We start from the raw sequence: 21,442 nt of genomic DNA on the forward strand, positions 1-21,442 counted from the left end.
GTTTGTGTAGACTCTTCCCCATAATTTCTATTTTAGTCTGTTCTTTAACTATTTCCTATAAAACTTTTCATACTTCTTCCTTGAGTAGAAGTTAAATAGCTTTTCCTTTGTTATATCCTGAAGGTACTTATAGCGCTTGTATGCAAGAGTTTTCAGGTATTTTATTTTTGTTTTCTTTTTCTCTTAGACTGAATTCCTAGAGGTACTCTTTATCCCCAGAGCACAGTATAGTATATATGTTTTGTTAGATAGAGAAATATGTACGTTTGGGCTGGAGAGATGGCTCAGAGTTTAAGAGCACTGGCTGCTTTTGCAGAGGACCCAGGTTCAGTTCTCAGTACCCACATGGTGGGCAACAACTGTCTGTAACTCCAGTTCCAGGAGATCCAACACCTTCTTCTAGCCTCCTAGGGCACTGCATAACACCAGTGCACCTACATGTAAGCAATACACTCAGACACATAATAAAAAAATATTGTTCTCAAAAAGAAATATGCATATTTGAACTGATGGTTTGAGTGGTATCTTCTGACTTTCTCCCTTCATCATTAAATCTGTCTCTGGGCTCCCATGCAAAGCACCATGTGATTTTTAAGTATGTTGACCTAAGTGTCCTATCTTTTTCACAGTTTAGTATCTGTGTCCAGCACTGTTACAAATATATTAGCCACTAAAGAAACAAATAAGGAATCATTAAGATAGTGAACCAATTCTGCAACTTCGTACTTTCCGGAATTGTGAAGCATTTTGTTCTAGAAACCCTCTGAGAACTAGGACTGTCACTACGGATCAGTCTGTTCCAAGAGGGCTACAGATCCTGACTCTCAAATTGACACAGCCTCAGAAAAGGAAAGTAATTATGCCCATCTCTTTTCTTCAGAAAGAACCTACCAATCAAACTTGTCAGTACCTCACCTGAAGAAAAAAATCTAAAAATAAGTCCATGCAGTAGTCGTTTCATTTATGTGACATAACACTGGGTGGCTAGTTTTACAATGCTTTTATCTGATTTTTCTTTATTGAACATATATTTTAAATTCTATTTAAATGCAAATTTTTTTAAATGAGGACCAAACTCTTTCAGTCTAGGATATTTATTAGGATCATTGAAACTTGTTTGGAGGCTAGTGAGATGGTTCAGCTGGTAAAGGTACTTACTCTCAAGAGTATCTGAGTTCAATCCCTGGGACCCACCTTGTGGAGGGAGAGAACCAACTTCTTAAAGTTGTCCTCTTACTTCATGCTTGTACCATGGCATGCATATATGTCCTTGTACACACACACACAAATAGACAAATGTAATTTTAAAAAATTGTTTTCCAGCCAGTGAGATGGCTCATCAGGTCAGGTTCTTGTTACCAAGCTGGATGACCTGAGTTCAGTTCCCATAGTGAAAGAGAAAACCAATTTCCTCTGACCTCCACACACACAGAAAATGGAAAAAGTGTAATAAGAAAAAGCTTGTTTTGTTTTTTTTTCTTTTGATGGCCATTCAGTTTAAGAATTCTTCTTGGTAGAGTTGTAATTAGTTCTGATTTTTTAGATTGAAGAGTAACTACAGAGCTAGGCATGGTAGTGCACACCTTTTATCACTGAAGGGGCTGGCAGAACTCTGTGAGTTCGAGGCCAGCCTGGTCTATATAGCCAGTTTCAGGCCAGCTGGGGCTACAGGGAGACCCTGTCTTCAAAAACAAATAAACAAAAAAGTATCTAAAATGTGTGACTACAATAGAAAATGAGGAAATTGGAACCTAAACTGTTTCACCTTTTTCAACAAAATTTATTCTTAGGATGATCAAAAGGCAGAAAATGATATGGCAATGAAACGAGCAGCTTTGCTAGAGAAACGATTACGAAGGGAGAAAGAAACCCAGCTTCGGAAGCAGCAGCTAGAAGCCGAAATGGAGCATAAGAAAGAGGAGACAAGGTAATTTAATGTACCATCACTGGGAAACACACAGGGCCTAAACTTTGAATTTCCTCAAGTATATTTTAAATCAGGTATCTAATCCCCCAGGGTTCTGAAATATGAAAGTTCTCCTTTTCTCCCATCAAACATGTAAATCTCTACAGTGTCACTTGTCTTCGGTGTGCAGAATGATAAATTCAGCCATTTAATTTCTTAGGCGTAAAACTGAGGAAGAACGTCAGAAGAAAGAAGATGAGAGAGCACGCAGAGAGTTTATCAGGCAAGAATATATGAGGCGAAAACAGCTAAAGCTAATGGAAGACATGGATACTGTGATTAAACCTCGTCCTCAGGTGGCAAAACAGAAAAAACAGCGGCCAAAATCTATTCACAGAGATCATATAGAATCCCCCAAAACACCAATAAAAGGTCCTCCAGGTAACACCAGTTACTATGAAGAGTCTGTTCATAAAACACCAGTGTGGTCTGTTGTACTAACTTGATAATGCCATGATAATACTAAATTGGATACACAATTTGAAGTGATGCATGCTCTTACTTGGAAAACCAAAATGAGCAAAGGAAATTTTTAATGAATTTATGTGCATTATGTCTGCATGCATATAATTCAATAGAACAAATATGAATGCCCAAAACAATTTAAATACTAATTTATTAGTGAACTCTGTCTTTGGGTGTGGTCTCCCTGAATTATCAGTTACCTTTTTACCCCCCTTAAGTCAAGGTCTCATATCACTCAGGTTAAGGTTAGCCTTAGACTTGCTATATAGCCGTGGATGAGCTTGAACTTCTGATCCTCTTACTTCTGCTTCCTAAGTGCTGGGATCACAGACATGTACCAGCACATCCCCTTCTTTTGTAATGTAGTGCCAGGGATTGAATCCAGGGCTTTGTTCATGCTAAGCAAGCATTCCACCAGCTAAGTTACATTCCCCTACTCATAACTACCTTTTAAAAACTTGTAAATTTAGGATAAATGTTATGCATGAAATGTGTAAGAAGCATGTCTGTACTTTTTTGTTTTTAAAGGCTCTACCATTTAGCTTCATCCCCAGCCAATATATCCATACAATAAAGAATCAAGATTTTAAAATTTTCTCTTTAAGATGAAAGTAGTCAGGGCTAGAGAGATGGCTTAGTGATTAAAAGCACTGGCTGCTCTCACAGAGGATGAGTTTGGTTCCCAGAATCTGCATGGCAGCCAATAAATGTCCTTAAACTCCAGTTCCAGGGAATCTCATGCCCTCTTCTGGTCTCCACATGCATTGCATGACACTGGAGCACTTACATATGTGCAGGCAAAGCAAACACTCAAACACATAAAATAAAATTTTTTAAAAGATTTTATGTGTATGCATGTATTGCCTGCATGTAGGTAAGTGCACCTGTGTCGTGCAATGCCTGTGGAGGCCAGAAGAGGCTGTTGGATCCCCTGGAACTGGAGTTATGGACAGTTGTTAGCTGCCATGTGGGTGCTAGGATTCAAACCTGGGTCTTCTGTAAGAATAACTAGTATTCTTAACCACTGAACCATCTCTCCAGCCTGTAATTTTTTTTTTTTATTTTTCCATGCTTCCCTTTTTTTTTTTTTTTTTTTTTTTCTTGAGACACTGTCTCCCTATAGCCCCAACTTGTCTAGAACTTGCTCCGTATATCAGGCTGGCCTCCATCTCACAGAGGTTCACCTGTCTCTGCCTCCTGAGTACTGGGATAAAGGCATGCACCACCACGCCCAGCATCAGCATGCATACTTTTAAAACTATTTTAAAGTAAGTGCTATAGAAATTTTTGAGAATTTTATAGAGTTGAGGTTATAACTTGGTGGTAGATCTTCTACCTAGCCTACATGAGACTTTGAATTCTGTCTCCATCACCACGAAACAAAACAAGAATTCCTGGGGCCTGGAGAGATGGCTCAGCAGTTAAGAACACAGGCTGCTCTTGCAGAGGACTCAGGTTCAATTCCCAGCACCCACATAGCAGCTAACAACCATCTGAAACTACAGTTCAGGGGATCCAACACCCTCTCCTGACCTCCGTGGGCATTGCACAACATGGGTGCACTTACATACATGCAGTAGTTACATGCAAAACACTCATACACATAAAATAAAGATATTTTTTAAATAGAATTCCTATAGTTACTCTAAATTTGAGGGAATATAATGGAAAACTAACCATTTAGTCAATGAAGCGTTGCTTACTTGCTTTTCAGCACAGGCTGGTCTCCACCTAGCAATTCTGCCTCAGTCTTCTGCTGAATGTTGAGGTTACAGCCACCACACCTAGTTTTGTGCAACTCTTTATAATATGGACTGAAACTTGCAGATTAATTTTTCAGTCACAGGAATCAAGTATTACTACAGTATTTTTCTTTTGGAAAAAACCTGGTCATAGTATCAGGTCTCATAGTACCACTTTGCTTTGGAACAGCAAGTTTGTTCTATTGTTTCCAAAAGTAGAGTTTTAGTTATTTATGTACTTAGATTCTGAATAAAGAGAAAAGGAAAAGAAACTACAGAAACAACGTATCATGTGCTGGTGTTATCTAATGAACAGACTCTTTTCTAGTTTCTCCTTTTAAATTTCTAATTTTGTTTCTGTTCAGGATCACGAATTTATCGTGTTTTTTCAGTCTCTAGCCTTTCTTTGGCATCGCTGAACACAGGTGATAACGAGAGTGTTCATTCAGGCAAGAGGACACCAAGGTAAACCCAGAGCTTTTGAGTATTTTTCACAGATAAAAATATGGTGCCTGCAATTATATAAAATTTTAAATAAAAATAATTTAGGGTTTTTGTTTTGTATTTTATAATGAATGAAATATAATCAAAAATTTTTGTAAGTTTTGATGATTTAAGACCTTCTGTTAAAAAGTACATGAAATGGAGCCAGTGAGGTGGCTCAAGGGTAAAGACACTTAATGCCAAGCTTGACGATCTGAGTTTGATCCCCAGGACCCACATGATGGAAGGAGACAACTGACTCACAAATTGCCCTTACCTTTATGCATGATGTAGCACATGCATACCCATATACATACACACACGCAATAAAGAAATAATAAAACTATTTTAGTTGTAGAGAGATAGCTTAGCAGTTAAGAGTACTGGCTGCTCTTGCAAAGGACCCACAATTCCTAGCACTCACATAGCTCACAACTATCCTTAACTCCAGTTCCATGGGATCTGATGCCCTCTTTGGCTCTGAAGACATTGTACATATGTGTTGTACACGTATGAATGTAGGCAAAACACTCATACACATAAATAAGAATAAATCTTAAATTTTTTATTTTGAATGATATATTCACTTTGTTTATATCTCTTAGAATTTGAATTGTTAACAGACTTTTTATAAGCTATAAATACCAGTGGTAATTATATGTAGCTAGTTGCTAATATGGTTATAATTAAGTAATAGAAAGAGACACTGCATTATCTAGTGTCAGCTTCTTTATCTTCCCATTGGAAACAGCTTTTTTTCCTTTTTGACATTAGAAAAATTTGAAAGTAGCTTGTCTCCTTGAATGTAACATTCGCATTGAGCACACTGATGAAAGATCTCTTTTGTACTCTTTCTCTAGCATACAGATTAGATAGAAACTAAAAGTATCGCTGTGAATTACAGCAGCCACATCAAAACAGAATGCTTCTTGGGTCTCATTGTCTTAGACTTCTCATCCTTGTCCTACTGTTCTGCTCTGCTAACTGCCAATTTTTATATGGAAAAGCCTTCATTCCAGCAGATGTTTATAATGTAGCTGCCATATTTTAGGAACTTATATATGGCCATAAATAAGACAGACATTAGCACCATCTTATTTTTTAAAGCTCTAGATTGTTTTGGTTGATATTGTCATCTCTGGGCCCCAAGCATTCTTTCGCTGAGATATTAAAAAAAAAAAAAAAAAAAAGTTGTTCACTATTCAGGTCAGAGTCCGTGGAGGGTTTCTTATCTCCAAGTCGTTGTGGAAGTCGAAATGGAGAGAAAGACTGGGAAAATGCATCAACAACTTCTTCAGTGGCTTCTGGAACAGAATACACAGGTACTAACCTGTAACTAAACAGTTTCAGGGGAATGTTTTAGTTTAACATACTGATGAGAACACATAGGCTGTAGTAAAGAAATCTTTATTGATCTTTTGATCCAAATATAGAAGTCTCTGTTAAACCTAAACAGTAAGTATAAACGGTCTCTTTCAGGTGAGCCCCTTTCAGTGATGTAGCTCCACTCGAGGTAGTGATTTATCCCAGGTGAATAAAAATAGGTTCTAAAAATTAAAGATGTCACTTAGATCTCATCCTTCTATGTCTGTCTTAATAGTTCTGGCTATTTCTCTGAGGTTATTTGGGTCCAAAAAAGCTTTAGGGGAGTTTTATCAACACATGGAGCCTCATTACTATGTTAATTCTATCCAGTAAGTCCTCTCCCCTAGCATTGGAGCTTTAGGTTATAACCAAACTAATAATGAGACCTTGTCTCAAAATAAAAAATAAAGGTTAGGCTGGGTATGATGGCTCATGCCTTTAATTCCAGAATTCCAGAGACAGAAAAAGGGGATCTCTGTGAATTTGAGGTCAACCTGGTCTACATAGTTCTGGGCCACCCAGGGCTACATAGTGAGGCCCTGTCTTAATTAATTAATTAACTAATTAATTAATTAATTTTAAAAAGGGAGCCAGAGAGGCGACTCACTGTTCAGACCAGTGGCTGCTCTTGCAGAGGACCTGGGTTCAGTTCCTAGCACCCACATGGCAGCTAACAACAGTCTATAACCCCAGTTCCAAGTGATCTGACTCCCTCTTCTGGCCTCCATGGGCATTGCATATATATAATGCACTTCCATACATGCAGGCAAAATACTCATAAAAGAAATACATAAAATTCTTTGAATGAATGAATGAATGAATGCTGGGGCTGTAGGTCACTGGCAAGTCATTTGCCTAATACATGAGGGCATGAGTTCCTCCAGGTCCTCTTCCAGCCTTTGTGTGAGTGAACGTGATTGAACAAAAGCAAATCGAAGCATAGGAAGAAAATGAGGGTGCTTCTAAAGACACGAAGCAGTAGAAAAAAATGAGGAAAAGGTGACCATATTGAGAAATAAAATGGGACAACAAAGAAGAAAGTGTGTGGGGAAGAGCAGGGAAAGGAGATGGTCCCCATGCACCTGTGATCCTGCAGAATTGGAAGCCTTACAAAGTCTCGAAGAAGGTAGAACTGGCTAGAGATGTGCTGTGTACTAGTACTCTCTGACTTCTTTTCTCTTTATTCTGTATCAGGCTCCCATGGTAAGTCTGATAACCTTTAGTGTGGGATTGGACAGTATTTCCCTATTAGACCCTCTACCTCTCTGTTTTTCAGTTGAACAGTCTAAGCAATATGAAAAAGATGCTTTTTCTTTTTTGTGTGGGTATGTATGCAAGCCAGAGGACAACCTTAGGTATTATTCCTCGGGGACTGTCAACTTTAACAAAACAAAACAGGGTTTCTCACTGACCTAGAACTTGTCAAGTAGATATGCAGTATGCTTTAGGGATTTGCCTGTCTTCACCTGCCCAGCAGTGGGATTACAAGTGCATACCACCATGCCTAGGTGGTGGTTGTTTTGTTTTACGTGGATTCTGATGTAAAGCAAGCACTTAACCAACTCTCACAGCCTACTTTTTCTTACCTGCTTAAAAGCTAAAGCAAGGTATGTTAGCTCATACCTATAATCCCAGCACTTGAGAGGATGAGGCAGGCGAATTGCCATGAGTTTGAGGTCAGCCTGGACTACACAGTGAGTTTCAGGTCAGCCAGAGATGGAGAGCAGACAGTGTCTCAAGAAAATAAAAGTTTAACCCACAGTTAGCCAATGTGCAAAGAACAAGAACTGCAGAGTACTTATCCCCGAATAGGACACCTATTTCAAACCTCTGCCTCCCAAGGCTCAAGGATCAGTGTGGAAAGAGGGGGCAGAAAGATTGTAAGAGCTAGAGAGTGTGGGTGACCACAAAGAAATAGTCTTCCAAACAGCTGGTCAGTTACTTATGGTCTGACAGCAATGGTGACAGCATGCCCAAGTCCTATGCAAAGTCAGACCAGACAAAAATCCCAGCATAGGCATAGGGGAGTAGGTAAAAAATCCCTACCCAATATAAGAAACTTGGCAATTGATGGCTGGTGGGAGTGGGAAATACAGTGTCTTACAGGGTTGAGGCTTTTGGTGGGCCCAGTGAATGGATCCACACTAAAAGACATGGGGGACACAAATCAAACTCTATAGGCCATATTATATATGTAAGAGAGTTCATTAAATTGGGCAGGGGACAGTGGGGGTGGTGCAGAGAAGTGGGAAGCTCTAAATGTCATCAAACTATATTAGTATGATTGCAAATTTTCAATTAAAAATGTAAAAGAAAAAGTTTAAGTTGCTCTTAGGTGTTTTCTACTTTGAGCTCACCAGTAAATAATCTAAGCAGACTTGAAAGGTTAAGTAGATTTTGTGACAGCTACAGCAGGACCTTATTTCCAGCACTGCTCTGACAAGGCAGCTTCGAAAACCCATCCTCCATATGTATCCCTGTGTGAATACAATTGTGTTGCGATTGCACTGGGCCCATAAGAAGCCTTCAAGTACTGAACTCGGTTTTCTGTTACAGTTTTAATCAATGTGGAAGAATTACATCATTTAAAACAGTTTTTCTGTCTTAGGAACCTTCTATTACCATTTTAAAATGCTTATTACAGGACCAAAGCTCTACAAAGAACCTAGTGCAAAGTCCAATAAGCACATAATTCAGAATGCTCTAGCTCACTGCTGTTTGGCTGGAAAAGTAAATGAAGGTCAAAAGAAAAAAATACTAGAGGTAAGCATGTTTTTGTGAAAATTAAACATTTCAAAATTATAGGAGTCTTCTATCAGTGTAAGAAAAAGTATTCCCACGGACCGCCTAAAATTTTGGTAGCATATAAAAGGTCTGAAATTAGATGTTTTAGTTATTAGTTATCCACTCTCTAGTTGACTTCTATAAGACTTACAGATTTATTTAAAGTCTTAAGAATAGACTTTATAGTTAGGGGTATAGCTCAGTGGTAGAGTGCCTGGTTATTAGCAAGTACAAATGATCTTCCAGCACTGCCCAAAAAAAAAAATAGTAAATTAAAATCTGTTATTAGAATATTTCAAAATTGGACCAAGAAGTAAATCATAATATAAACATTGTTCAATAGAATGTCAAAGTCTTTATTGTTATCTTGTTTTTGTTTTCTGTTCTACAGGAAATGGAGAAGTCAGATGCCAACAACTTCTTAATCTTGTTCCGGGATTCAGGCTGCCAGTTCAGATCTTTGTATACTTACTGCCCAGAAACTGAAGAAATTAATAAACTGACTGGAATAGGCCCTAAATCTATCACTAAAAAAATGATTGAGGGACTTTACAAATACAATTCTGACAGGAAACAGTTTAGCCACATACCTGCTAAAACTTTATCTGCCAGTGTTGATGCAATTACCATTCATAGCCATTTATGGCAGACCAAAAGACCGGTCACACCCAAAAAACTCTTACCTACTAAAGCATAGGAGTCGGGAAATATTTGCTTCAGAACATTTGTGGTAAATTTGCACTTCATCTTTCCTGCCTACAGAAAATCTTTCTAATCGCCAACAAAACTTTTATTAAATAAAACTGGACCTTAACTCGGTTGTTGTGAACAACTGGAATGTAAATCACAGTATTTTAGAGTGCAGAAGATTTTCACTTAGGTGGTAAGTCCAAGTGATGAAGGAAATTTTTGATTCACAAATGGAGATTTTATGTTACCAGGTTCACCTGCTTGGTATTAGATCTTGAAGCACTGAATTCTCATGGACACAATGGGACATATGGTTGAAATATGGCTAGATTTCAAATTATGTGTTGTTTTTGTTTTTTGTTTTTTAAAACCTTTTACTGTATATGCTTGTCTTCAGATGGTTTATTTTGTTACCTTTTTCCTGGAGGTTTATCCTAAGATGCTTTTGTATTTTGTTTCATGTGGGGATCATGAACGTAGAAGTACAGATTGAGAAGTTACTTGCACCTTTCTTACGATATTAAGAGAAACACTAGTGTTACATTTTACAGCAACCCTCATGTTTTAATGGTGTTACATCATTTGCAAAAATTACTCTTAAGTATTTATAATTCTGTATTATTCACTCAAGTATTAACATTTCTCTATTAAATGAGGAGGTGTTGTAAAGAGCTGCTAGTAGGTTCGCTTTAAACCACATGAGCTTAACCAAGTATATCTTATAAGAAATTGCTGATTAAATCAGTGCTGTTTTTACACCACTTCTAGCGAACTCAGAATAATTTAGACTGTGCTTTTAACAGAAGAAAAGGAAAGCTTTCTATCTCTTTTAAAGTAAGTCACTTTATAAGCTGGCAGAGGTGAATGACACTTTGCAAGTAGTCTTTCAGTATGAGAATGTAAGACTTCCTGAAGATAATTCTCAGGGGGTCTTTACATTATATTTATAACTGATATAAAATTATATTTAGAATTTTTAAACATATACCAAGGGCTACAGTTACTTTTTAAAGTAGCTTCATATTATTTTACTTATACTACGTTTTCTTCTTTTCAATCATTTCAAGTGGAGCAGCTTAGCTTGAGGACACACTTAGAATCTCCTCTCCATGATCTTTGTTCTTTAGCAGTATATATGAGAGGGTTAGTTGGGGAAAAACTTCATTCTCAGGAAAAGACTTGAATGATTATGTGGCCCTGTTATGTTTCAGTGTTGTGACAACTGTGTAAACTAGGGGAGGGGGGAAGACTCATTGTATTATAAATGAGACATACAGTTTTTTTTCTTTCATGGGATGTAGAAATGAAAATATATACATTTCTCTGAGTTGTTTAGAGAGAGAACTCATGTCTCATGATGTATTTACTTATTTAAAAAGAGACTAGGAATGAGCTGTCCCTGAGCTGTACTTTTCTATTACTATAAGGCCTTTAGGCTTCAGTGCATCTGGGTTTTCAACATTTTCTCAAATGCTGTCAATATTTTACTGTAATTTATGTTCTTATATTTATGTATATTTGTTAAAACTGTAAAAAATTTTCACAGATTTTTTTCCCAATACCTGTGCAAAATACATGTGTAGCTCAAAACTATTTGTGACCTACTGCTTGCATGTAAGAGACCCTATGTAACTCTTATATTTTAAGTGTATACATATTGTGTATATAATATACAAACATTAAAAATGGGGAATTGCACATTTTACCTTTCAGACACCAGTTTTTATCACAACTAGAAGGAAATGATCAAACCAAATACATGCTTAAGATAAAAACTAGTTTAAAAATTCTTAACAAACCTAATTAAAATGAAGTGACTAACAGAAAAATAATTTAATAAGTATCTTACATTTGTTCTTTTCAGACAATTACGTTTCCCTTATCAAAGCAATCTTTTTGCTATCAGCTGAGTATTAAATAAAACGTTGGGTGCAAGACAGTGGGAGAACTAATTAATACTAAACAGAACTATCCTCGATTCTTAAATTTGTGTGTCCAGCAATTGAGTGTCTACAACATCTAAGGGTAGAATGTGAATATTGCCACAAGGTTCATTGCTCTCAGAATAAGATTTTCCTGTATTAATGCAAAAGGAATACAGATATATTTCTTGAGTCTGCAGATTTTTTATTATGGTGCAGCTTTTTAAAAATTATGTTTTAAAATTATATAAATGAATATATGCCATTTCATAAAGTTTGGAAATTCCTGTCAACCTTATTGAAACACAGTGTTTTCATCATTGGAGGTCAAATTACCGTGGCCATTATTCAGTTAAATTTGCCAAATTTTTGTCATGGTTACCAGTGTAGCCTGTTAAAGTCTGCTATTTAACACAACTTTGGGAAGCTTTTAATTCTCAGTTTTTCAATTTTGTTTTAGGATAACTGTTACAGTTTTTATTTGGGTCTATAAAAGCGAAGTCAGCTTTTCTGATCTGACTTGATGGACACTGTTGGGCAATGTACAGTGTATGGTGTGCTTACTGTCCACTTGAGAGCAGAGGATGCTGTGCTGTAAAATGCTGTCAGATTTGCTATTCCCTGGTACAGTGTAGTTTTCCCTTTTCATTCAAATAAAAGCATGGCACCAAATCCTTTTCTGTTTCTTGAATAAAAAGTGTGTTTTGTCTTGCTTTGTGTTTGATAAAATTATTTGGACTTAAGAGAACTCGCCATGTAGTTTTCCTGTCTTCTTAGTCTATGTTTGAATTTAATAGCTTGAATACTTATGTATAAGAAGCAATTTTAAATATTAGACATTTTTCAAATTCTAATACTAAAAAGTTTTAGTTTCTGTGCTTAGGTCAAATATCTGTATGATTCATGCATGTTTATGCCTTCTTAGATCCCCACTATCTTTTGTGAATTAGTAATTGTGCAAAATTAATACTGTGTCTTTTGAGTGGCTGGTGAACCCACTGAGGTACAATAGCCAATTCTTGACCATTCTCAAAGTTTCACTTTGATTTTGCATGTTCTGTTTATTTAGACAAGGGCAAGGAAAAAAAAATCTGATAAATCACCAAAAAATTTTTCATGTACAGTTATTTGCCTGAAGAAATAAATATCTGGTATTGCCAGGAATCAATGTGAGGGCCCTACCTTTTAGCAAGACAGTCAGGCTTCAAAATAGAGCTATACTTCCCACAGTATTTTCCAGTATTTTAATTTTCAAAAATAAAAATATTTGATACTAAAATCCAAATTTATTTGAGAAACATGCATACACCATGATGCCCTCAAGCTCACATATGTTGTAAGAGTGGTGGTTCCCTCATTTGGCTAATTGGTGTGTCTTTACTGGGGCAGAGGAAAATACAATGTAATGATCAGGAACACACATCTTTACTTGATAACCTGTCTGTACAGAGATATTAAAGAGTAAAATCTAATGAAGCAAACAGCTGCAATCCTGTGGCTTAGGAACCAAGAATTGGGAAAAACTGAAATGAGTATGAAATTCCATCATCCCTTAGAAACATAAATGCTTAAAAACTACATCTCGCACGCCTTTAATCCCAGCACTTGGAAGGCAGAGGCAGGCAGATCTCTGAGTTCAAGGCCAGCCTAGTCTATATAGTGAGTGCCAGGACAGCTGGGGCTATAGAGAGACCCTGTCTCAAAAAGACCAAAAAAAAAAAAAAAAACCCCAAAACTGTCTTCATAAATGGCAGCTTTTCTTTGAAAAGATATGAGCTATTTATGATTTTGTATAATTTGAGAATCGAGTAGTACACAGGTTGGTATGTCAGAGTTCTTAAATAGGAAAATCTAGAGTTTAGTTTCAGACATCTCCTTTTTGTACCTTTGGGCATACAGGCCTTCTAGCATCTCAGCACTCCAATGTCAGATGTTTAGGTACCAAAAGTTAGTTTTTATTTGTGTTTAGTATCACTATTAATTTCCATCCACAGGTGGCTTACATTTGTGTCATAAGAACAGAATCCAGGGGGTTGGAGAGATAGCTCCACAGTTAAGAGCACTAAATGGTCTTGTAGAGGACCCAGCTTCAGTTCCCAGAACTCACATGGCAGCTGACAACCATCCCTGTCAGATCCAGGGGATCTGACACCCTCTCCTGTCCTCAGGCATTGTGCAACACAGGTGCATTTACACACATGAAGACAATATACTCACACGTGTAAAAGTGATTTTTAAAAAAAGAAAATAGAGAAGCTGGGTGTGATGGCTCACATCTGTAATTCCAGCCTTTGCGAGGCTGGCAGAGGAGAATCATGGGCATTCAAGGCCGGCCTCAGCTACATATAGAAGTACTGACCAGTCTGAACTACATGAGATCCTGACTCAAAAATAGATTTAAATATAAAAAAGGAATAAATATAGAGGAGAAATGTCTATTTTCCGATGAAGAGGATTAAAGGAAACAGATTAGCTATATATCTTAAGACCCCTTTTGTTTTTAACAAGTTAAGCAAAGTCACTGTGCTATTAGGCTAATGTATTTATTAACTTCAGCCTATTGTTAAATCTGATTTACTTTAACTGGTATTTGAAGTGTCATGGGGCTAAAGGACAGTATATGGCATGTGGATCTTTTGTGTGTGTCTTTGTGTGCACATGCAAGCACACGCACACGTGGGCCATGGCACTTATGTAGAGGTCAGAACTATGAGGAGTCTGCTCCCTCTGTCCACTGTGGTTCCGAAGTGGAAGATGGCAAGCACTGTTCCCTGCTGAGCTAATCTTCAATGGCCCAGTATGACTTTACAGCATGTCTAGTTTACAACTTCATCCAGCTTCATTCCTGGCCCCACTTAGTTTTTGTATTTTGGTACTTGTGTGTTTATGTGAAAAATGAAATGTGGCTATCAACCCCAAAGCAGAAGCTCACATAAATACTGCTTTATAAACATCTTTTTAAAAATCTGCTTTCGTTTTACTTACCACTGCCTGTGAAGATTTGCATCTCTGTTTTGCAGATAAAGATGATGAGGCTTTAGAAAATTAATAACTATCCAAGCATGTCGATAATCCCAGCACTCAGGAGACAGAGGCAAGAGGATCTGGGCAAGTTCCAGGCCATCCAGGGGTATACCAAGACCAAAAACCCAAAGTAGTAGTAACTACTTAGGGACTCAAAGAAGTGGCAGCATGAGAAGTGAAGGCCAAACCTGGTATCAGTCCCTCTGCACTGTCCGACTGGGTGCAGTGTCCTGCTGCATTGTGAACACTGGGGGATAAAAATACATTAAAGCTTTCTAGTTAGTAATATATTCACCATTGGTGGAAGACAATTGTAGTTAAAATGGATTTTGTTCTCTTATGACTCAACCAGCATCAATAACAGCTAAAATCTGACTCATGTATTCATGCTTGAGAATCTAGATTCTAGAAAAATGCAGAAGTTGAAAAGATGATGAAAACAAACTATTGAAACAGTTATCAGATGCAAGCTTACAAAATTAAGGTCTTCTCCATCTGGATGCCGTTAGATTTTTTTAGTTGTGCACGATGTGCTTTAATAGCAATATGGACCAAAAAAAACCTCACAAAGGTAAAAACACCAAAGATAAGTCTATTCAACAAAACACTGGCAAAACAATATTCACTTGCTGAAGAATGAAGTTAGGTCAGGAGCTCTCACTTTGAACAACAACAACAAAAATCAATTTAAAAAATAGATCAAAGACCTTAAAATTAACCTGAAATTGCTAGCAGACAACACAGGGTTAAACATTTCAAGATATTGGCATAGGAAACAACTTTGTGAATAGGACAAGAAACAAACCCAGGAACTAACAAATGGGATTGCATGAAATTAAAAAGCTGCTGCACAGCAACAGGAATAATCAGCAGATGAAAAGACAACTGACAGAATGAGAGAGCCTCTAACACCTGTGTTTCAGATGGCTAATACCTAGAATATATAAAGAACTGCAAAAAATCAGACACGAAAAACATCCGCTAATCAATAAATGAGCTAACTAATTGAACAGACCGTTCTCAAGAAACACAAGTAACCAATAACTTCTTAAAAGTGTTTAGCATCCTTATTTGGGGAAGTGCATATCAAAACTAACATTCTATCTCAGGCCAGTGAGAATGGCTGTTGTCAAGAAAACTACACTGGGTGTACGGCTGCATGTCTTTAATCCCAGCACTCAGGAGGCAGAGGCAGGGGCTACAAAGGAATCATAACATGCTAGTGAGCATATGGTGTCAGAGGAGCCTTTATTCACTACTAGTGGGAATAAAGGCTATGTAGCCACTATCAAAACAGTATGGGGAGAGAGTACTTACTACTGTTGATCTAAACTGGCATAGCATCAAACTTTCTAAATGTTTACACTTATCAGACAAATGCTACTCTCAGCCTTGATCAGAGCTGTCCTTGCGGTGGATGAGGGTGAATGCAGAGACTCATGGATGCTCAAGGTTCTGAGAATAAGGGATGGTTGGGAACCCAGCCCTAAACAGGACATTTATACCACTGCCTCCTCTAAGGCTCAGTACAATCATCACAGCAGAAGGGACATAGAAAATTAAGAGCCAGAAGATAAGGAAAAGGGTTGTGAATTGCCATCTTCTGTAATAGCTGTTGGAACCATGAACTCACAGCAGCTGTGGTGGCCTGCACAAGAATGGGCTTATCCATAGTCAGGCACAGATCAGGGACGGGCTCATGGGACCCTGCTCCTTCCTGACTACCAACAAATTCTGAGAGAGAGGAGAGGAGTCATTGCCTTCACTTGTATACCAATTGGTGAGCTCACCCAGCTCCAATGAGTAGTTTCAAACCCATGGTTATACAGACCTAGTTAAACTCAGTGGGTCATAAAACTAAAAGTCATGAATGTGGAAAAAGGACTTGTAGGGAGGAAGGAAATTGATGAGGGGGGACAGTGAGAGTAATCAGAACACTTTACATACATGTATGAAGTTGTCAAAGAACAAATTAATGCAATAGGGGCTGGGAAAATGACTCAATTGGTAAAGTGCTTACTGTGTAGGCATGAGGACCTGGGTTCAGAACCTACAAAACAGACTTGATTGGCATGTGCACCTGTAATTTAGCCCTGAGGTGGCTGGCTGGCCAGTCAGCCCGATGTGTGAGTTTCAGGTTCAGTGAGAGATCTGAACTCAATAAAGTGGAAAATGGGTAAGGAACACACCTGGCATCAACCCCTGGCTTCCACACTCAATGTGCATACACAAGAACACATATACACACAAAAGGAAAAAGAACCCTAGAAACAACTACCATATGACCCAGCTATACCACTACTGGACATATACTCAAGGGACTCCAAACTCCTGCAAAGTATTACTGTTCCATCATGACATCCCCGCTGGTCAAAACCTCAGTGGTGAATTGTCAGTGTAAGCAATCAGTTCACAGGATTGGCAGTGAAGGGCTCATTCCAGCTCACCTTTCAGCACTTGCTGAAATATGAAATATCCATAGGGAATATTCATAGCACACCAAAACAGAAAATAGACATTTCAAGCTATCTCATTAAGTAGTTGTGGGGGAAAAGCCACAGTGACTTTGCTTTTTTGTTCCTTTTTTTGTTGTTCAGCTTTGGTTTTATTTTGAACTGCATGGAAGATTGGGGAGCTGAGGTGATTATGATCTCAGTGACTAGAACCACTGAAGATCTTAATTTGTCCACAGGCATCTTCAGTTACTCTGACCTTGATATAAGACAGGATGCCTCAGTCTGCCTGTTATCAAGGTTATTTGGTACAAGATGGCTTATCTTCTCTAATTCGTGTTCCCTGCCTGAGACGAAACCCCAGTCCCATTCTGTGTGCCTGTAAGTTCCCTGACACTGCCCTTGCCCAGCATCAGGTAGAGGCTGTTTACAAAGTTGGTCCGAAACGATGATGACTTTAGAATTGGTCTCACAGATCAAAGGACTCATCATAGCACTAGAGATGGGAGAGCCCCTCCCACCAATGCCGAAGCGTTTTTGCTAACTCTGTAAAATCACAGAAAGAGTGATGGCAGGCAGCAGCTCAGAAGCGTCTGTGGGCAGAATAATGACTATCAAGAGAAAATGGTACTTCCTTTCCAAATGAATCCTAGGGCCATTTTTATATTGAGGGACTTCCCTACTGCTTGTCTTTAAAAATCCTGGTGGGTTTTTTAACCTTTAAAAGAAACTTTTAAGTTGTAGAACTCTGTAATGAAAGATGGTCTTACTTTCCTTGAAAACTATATTCCTTCCCATCCTCCAGACCTGCACCTGATCTCACCCCCCATGTCCTCCAAAGGCCACCAAGCTGTTTGGGGGTAGATTTGGCCCTGAGACAATCACAAGGCTGCAGGCCACAAGCTTTCACATTGACTCATCCCCTCAGTAGTGTGAGCTGGAGCCCAGTGCTCGCCTCTGATACAGACAGTGCCCTTTCCCAGCTACCCGTATTTAGGACCTGAAAGTTTCTAAAACAAATACACCTCTAGATGTTTGGCATCTGGGTGGGGCCCCTTGCTTGTGTGTGCCAGCCATTCCGTAGGTTACGGTAAGGCAGGGTCAGAGGTGCTTATATTCCTTGTGCTCCTCCTTAACACATACACATATACACACACACAGGTTTCAGGAGTAGGTGGTATACAAGGCTGCTTGGCAGTCAATAGTAAGTAAAACAGATCCTCATTCCCAGTTCAAAGCACATCAACAGGCTGTAGAGACACAAAATGAGGCTCTGCTTAGTTTTCCTCAGACTCAAGAGTCAACTTACTCTTAACTTGGCAGAGTGTAATCAGTGCTTCAATCCTGGCAGTTTCTCTCAGCATCCAACTTGTGGCCCCGAGGGATCTACCATCAGAATGACACCAGGCACCATGAACTGTGGTGGTCAAACCGTGAAGATTCCTGGATGGGGTGTCTCTCTCTATATAGACTCCCAATGAATTTAACCAACTGCTACATGCAGAGTGCACTGTGTTCTGGAGGGAGAAGCAGGAGCAGCAAGACACCTGGACCAGGGCAGTGACACCCACCAAGCAATACAATTGGCCCCACAGGCTCAGACAGCATGGAGGGCTTTGCCCAAGGACTGTCTCATTTAATCACTACAAGATGCCTATCAGAAATTACTATACTCTTTTTAAGCTGTGGGAACTGGGGCCCATGATCACACAGCTATCAAATAAAAAAAAATAAAGTTGATAGTGTGATCTGTTTGTTCACTGACAAACGGACACAGAAAAATTTAATAAAGTTAGCATCACAATATAAAGCAGGTTTTATTTTTTAATTTAATTTTACTTATTTTTATTAAGTGAATGCATGCACGCAATGCCTGCACAGGCCAGAAGAGGACATCAGATCCCCTGGAACTGGAGGTACAGACAATTGTAGCCACCCTTGTGTTTCACTCCTAATTTTACTTTTTAAATTTTATGTGTATACGTGTATTGCCTGCATATAGGTAAGTGCACCCGTGTTATGCAATGCCTGTGGAGGTCAAAAGAGGCTGTTGGATTCCCTGGGGCTGGAGTTACAGACAGCTGTTAGCTGCCATGTGGGTGCTGGGATTTGAACCCGGGTCTTCTGCAAGAACAACCAGTGTTCTTAACTGCTAAGCCATCTCTCCAGTTGCCTAAAGCATGCTTTTAAAAATGTATTTTAAATTTGACAAATAGGATTAGGAAAGCTGGGTAGAAATCTGAAGAAAAAGATTGCATATTAGGTATATTTAAAAAGACTAAAAGTTATTTTTAAATAATGGGGCTAGAAAATAGCTCAGTGGTTAAGAGCACAGGCTGCTCTTGCAGAGGACCCAGGTTTAATTTCTAGTACCCACATGGCAGCTAACAACTGTCTGTAACTCCAGTAACCCCAGTTCCAGGGAATCTGATACCTTCTTCTGACCTCCATGGGCACTGCATGGCATGGGTGCACTTACACACATACAGGCAATACACTCATACACATAAAATTTTTTTAAAAGTATTTAAATAACAGAACTCATTGTTCATATATCATGTAATAGTTACTTTTCTTGTCGTGACAAAATATCTGACAGAAGCAACTTAAAGGAGGAAGGGTTTGTTTGGGCTCAGAGAGACAGTCAGTCCATCACAGCAGGAGAAGGCAAGGTAGAGTTCTTAGGGATGGGAATGTGGGGCTGGGGTGAGGTTGACCTATAACCCTCAATCCTACCCCTACAGTTTTATATTCGTCAGCCAGGTCCCATGTCCAGAAGGTTCCACAACCTCCCAAGACAGTGCTACTAACTCAAGACCAAGTGTTCAAATACATGTGCCTTGTGGGGGACATTTCACATTCAAACCATAGCACAAAATCCAAGAGAAAGTAACATTCAAAACTCTGAAAACATTAACAGCAACAAATTTGACTGACACGATAAAATTAGAACTATTTTTAAAATGGCTGAGAAAATGTTGGAAAATAGCTGAATCAAATATGATCACAATTTATCCTAAGTAGTTCATATAAACTAATATGAAATACATAGTATCATAATAATATATAAGGACACAATTATCTGGATATTACAAGTCCCTAAGACAGTTAAAAACAACAAAAGTCTCAGATTCTTTGCCAGGTGTGGTGGTGTACACCTTTTATCCCAGCACTCAGGAGGCAGGGGCAGGCGGACCTCTGTGAGTCCAAGGCTAGCCTGGGCTATATAGCAAGTTCTGGGCCAGTCAGGACTACATAGTGAAAGGTAGCCTCAAAGAAAAATAAATAAATCCACCACAGTCAAACAACAATAAAATACCAAAAGCCCCTGAAATGTCTGGATGTAAGGGCTTAGGAAATTCCTATATGGACCTGCATGACATAGACAATGGCAGACTATAAAACCATGTGTATTCTAGTGACAAGTGCAAGCGAGATAATTATGTGAAGAGCATGCACATGGAGAATATAGGACATGAAATATGAGAAAAATCTAAGAGTGGGAGTATGAATGCATTCTTTACTTTTGAAAATGTCCTTCCTTGGATGAACTACCTTCACCAACATGCTCAGTATGACTATGTGAAGTGCTAAGTCTGGCAGGATTTTCATAAGGTTTATAAAAACCTTTCTTTATAGCCGGGTGTGGTGGCACATGCCTTTTATCCCAGCACTAGGGAGGCAGAGGCAGGTGGATCTCTGAGTTCAAGGCCAGCTTGGTTTACATAGTGAGTTCCAGGACACCTGGGGCTACAGGGAGACCCTGTCTCAAAAAGACCAAAAAAACAAAACAAAAACAAAACAAAAAAACCTTTTCTTTATATTTATACAATGAAAAAGGTGAGAACAATTTTCAAAATTTTTCTTTGAAGATTAAGATTATTTTGCACAAGATTAATATTGGGGGATTGTAATACCTTAAGTACAGCACATGTAAAGGCAGAAGTACATCAATTCCTAGAAAGAACAGAGATCAAATGTTGCATAAACACTCTTGAGTGTCCTCAGTTTCCATGCTGTGCCCAGGATGAACAGAGAGAAACTCCCCTCACCGGAAAGACATTGCAGCACCCTGGGAAGGGCAGGATGGACCACGGGATGGGCAGACCAGTGGCTCCTGCAGTGCAGAGGAACGAGAGCTGAGACCTGAAAGGGATGGAGTCAGAAGGGTGGAGAAAGGGCAGGCCACTTCTGCTTAGCTTTTGCAGCCTTGTCAGAGAATGGCCAGCAGCTGGGAAAGATATGCATTTCAATTAGCTGACTTGTTTGTAATCCTGTGGTGAGTCCTCCTGAGGGGCAAAAAGAGAGCAGTGAGCCTGTCACTAAAGCAGGCTGGATACTACAGGAAGCCATCCCCAGGGCAGTCCCTGGTTCTGGTCTTTGCTGCTTTCTCCCATGCAGACAAGTTCAGGAAGGCCACTGCGTCTAGGCCCTGGCAGAGAAAATTCACATGTTTTGGGCCCAACTTCCCTTGGGTATGAGACCACAGTCAGGAAGCTAGAATCTGTATTTGAGTCAACAACCTACTTCTACTTCCCTTTAGCCCCC

General features: G+C 38.9%; 1 protein-coding gene across 6 annotated transcripts in view; it reads left to right on the forward strand.

Moving 5' to 3' along the window:
* The window catches only part of Camsap2 (calmodulin regulated spectrin associated protein family member 2), a 136,732-nt gene extending 124,602 nt beyond the window's left edge, over positions 1-12,130 (forward strand). For 2 of the 6 annotated variants that reach the window (XM_017797438.2, XM_017797440.2), the window contains 6 exons: positions 1,791-1,927; positions 2,127-2,347; positions 4,539-4,638; positions 5,848-5,978; positions 8,666-8,784; positions 9,197-12,130. In XM_017797438.2, coding sequence (XP_017652927.1) covers positions 1,791-1,927; positions 2,127-2,347; positions 4,539-4,638; positions 5,848-5,978; positions 8,666-8,784; positions 9,197-9,502 — 1,014 coding nt within the window. In that variant the 3' untranslated portion in view covers positions 9,503-12,130. The remainder of the gene's footprint in view (positions 1-1,790; positions 1,928-2,126; positions 2,348-4,538; positions 4,639-5,847; positions 5,979-8,665; positions 8,785-9,196) is intronic. The other 4 variants (XM_008830270.3, XM_008830272.3, XM_017797439.2 and 1 more) reach the window with 3 other exon arrangements.
* The last annotated feature ends 9,312 nt before the right edge of the window (positions 12,131-21,442 follow it).

This window comes from Nannospalax galili, unplaced genomic scaffold, assembly GCF_000622305.1.
Source record: "Nannospalax galili isolate Female #2095 unplaced genomic scaffold, S.galili_v1.0 scaffold113, whole genome shotgun sequence".
Classification (NCBI taxonomy): Eukaryota; Metazoa; Chordata; class Mammalia; order Rodentia; family Spalacidae; genus Nannospalax; species Nannospalax galili.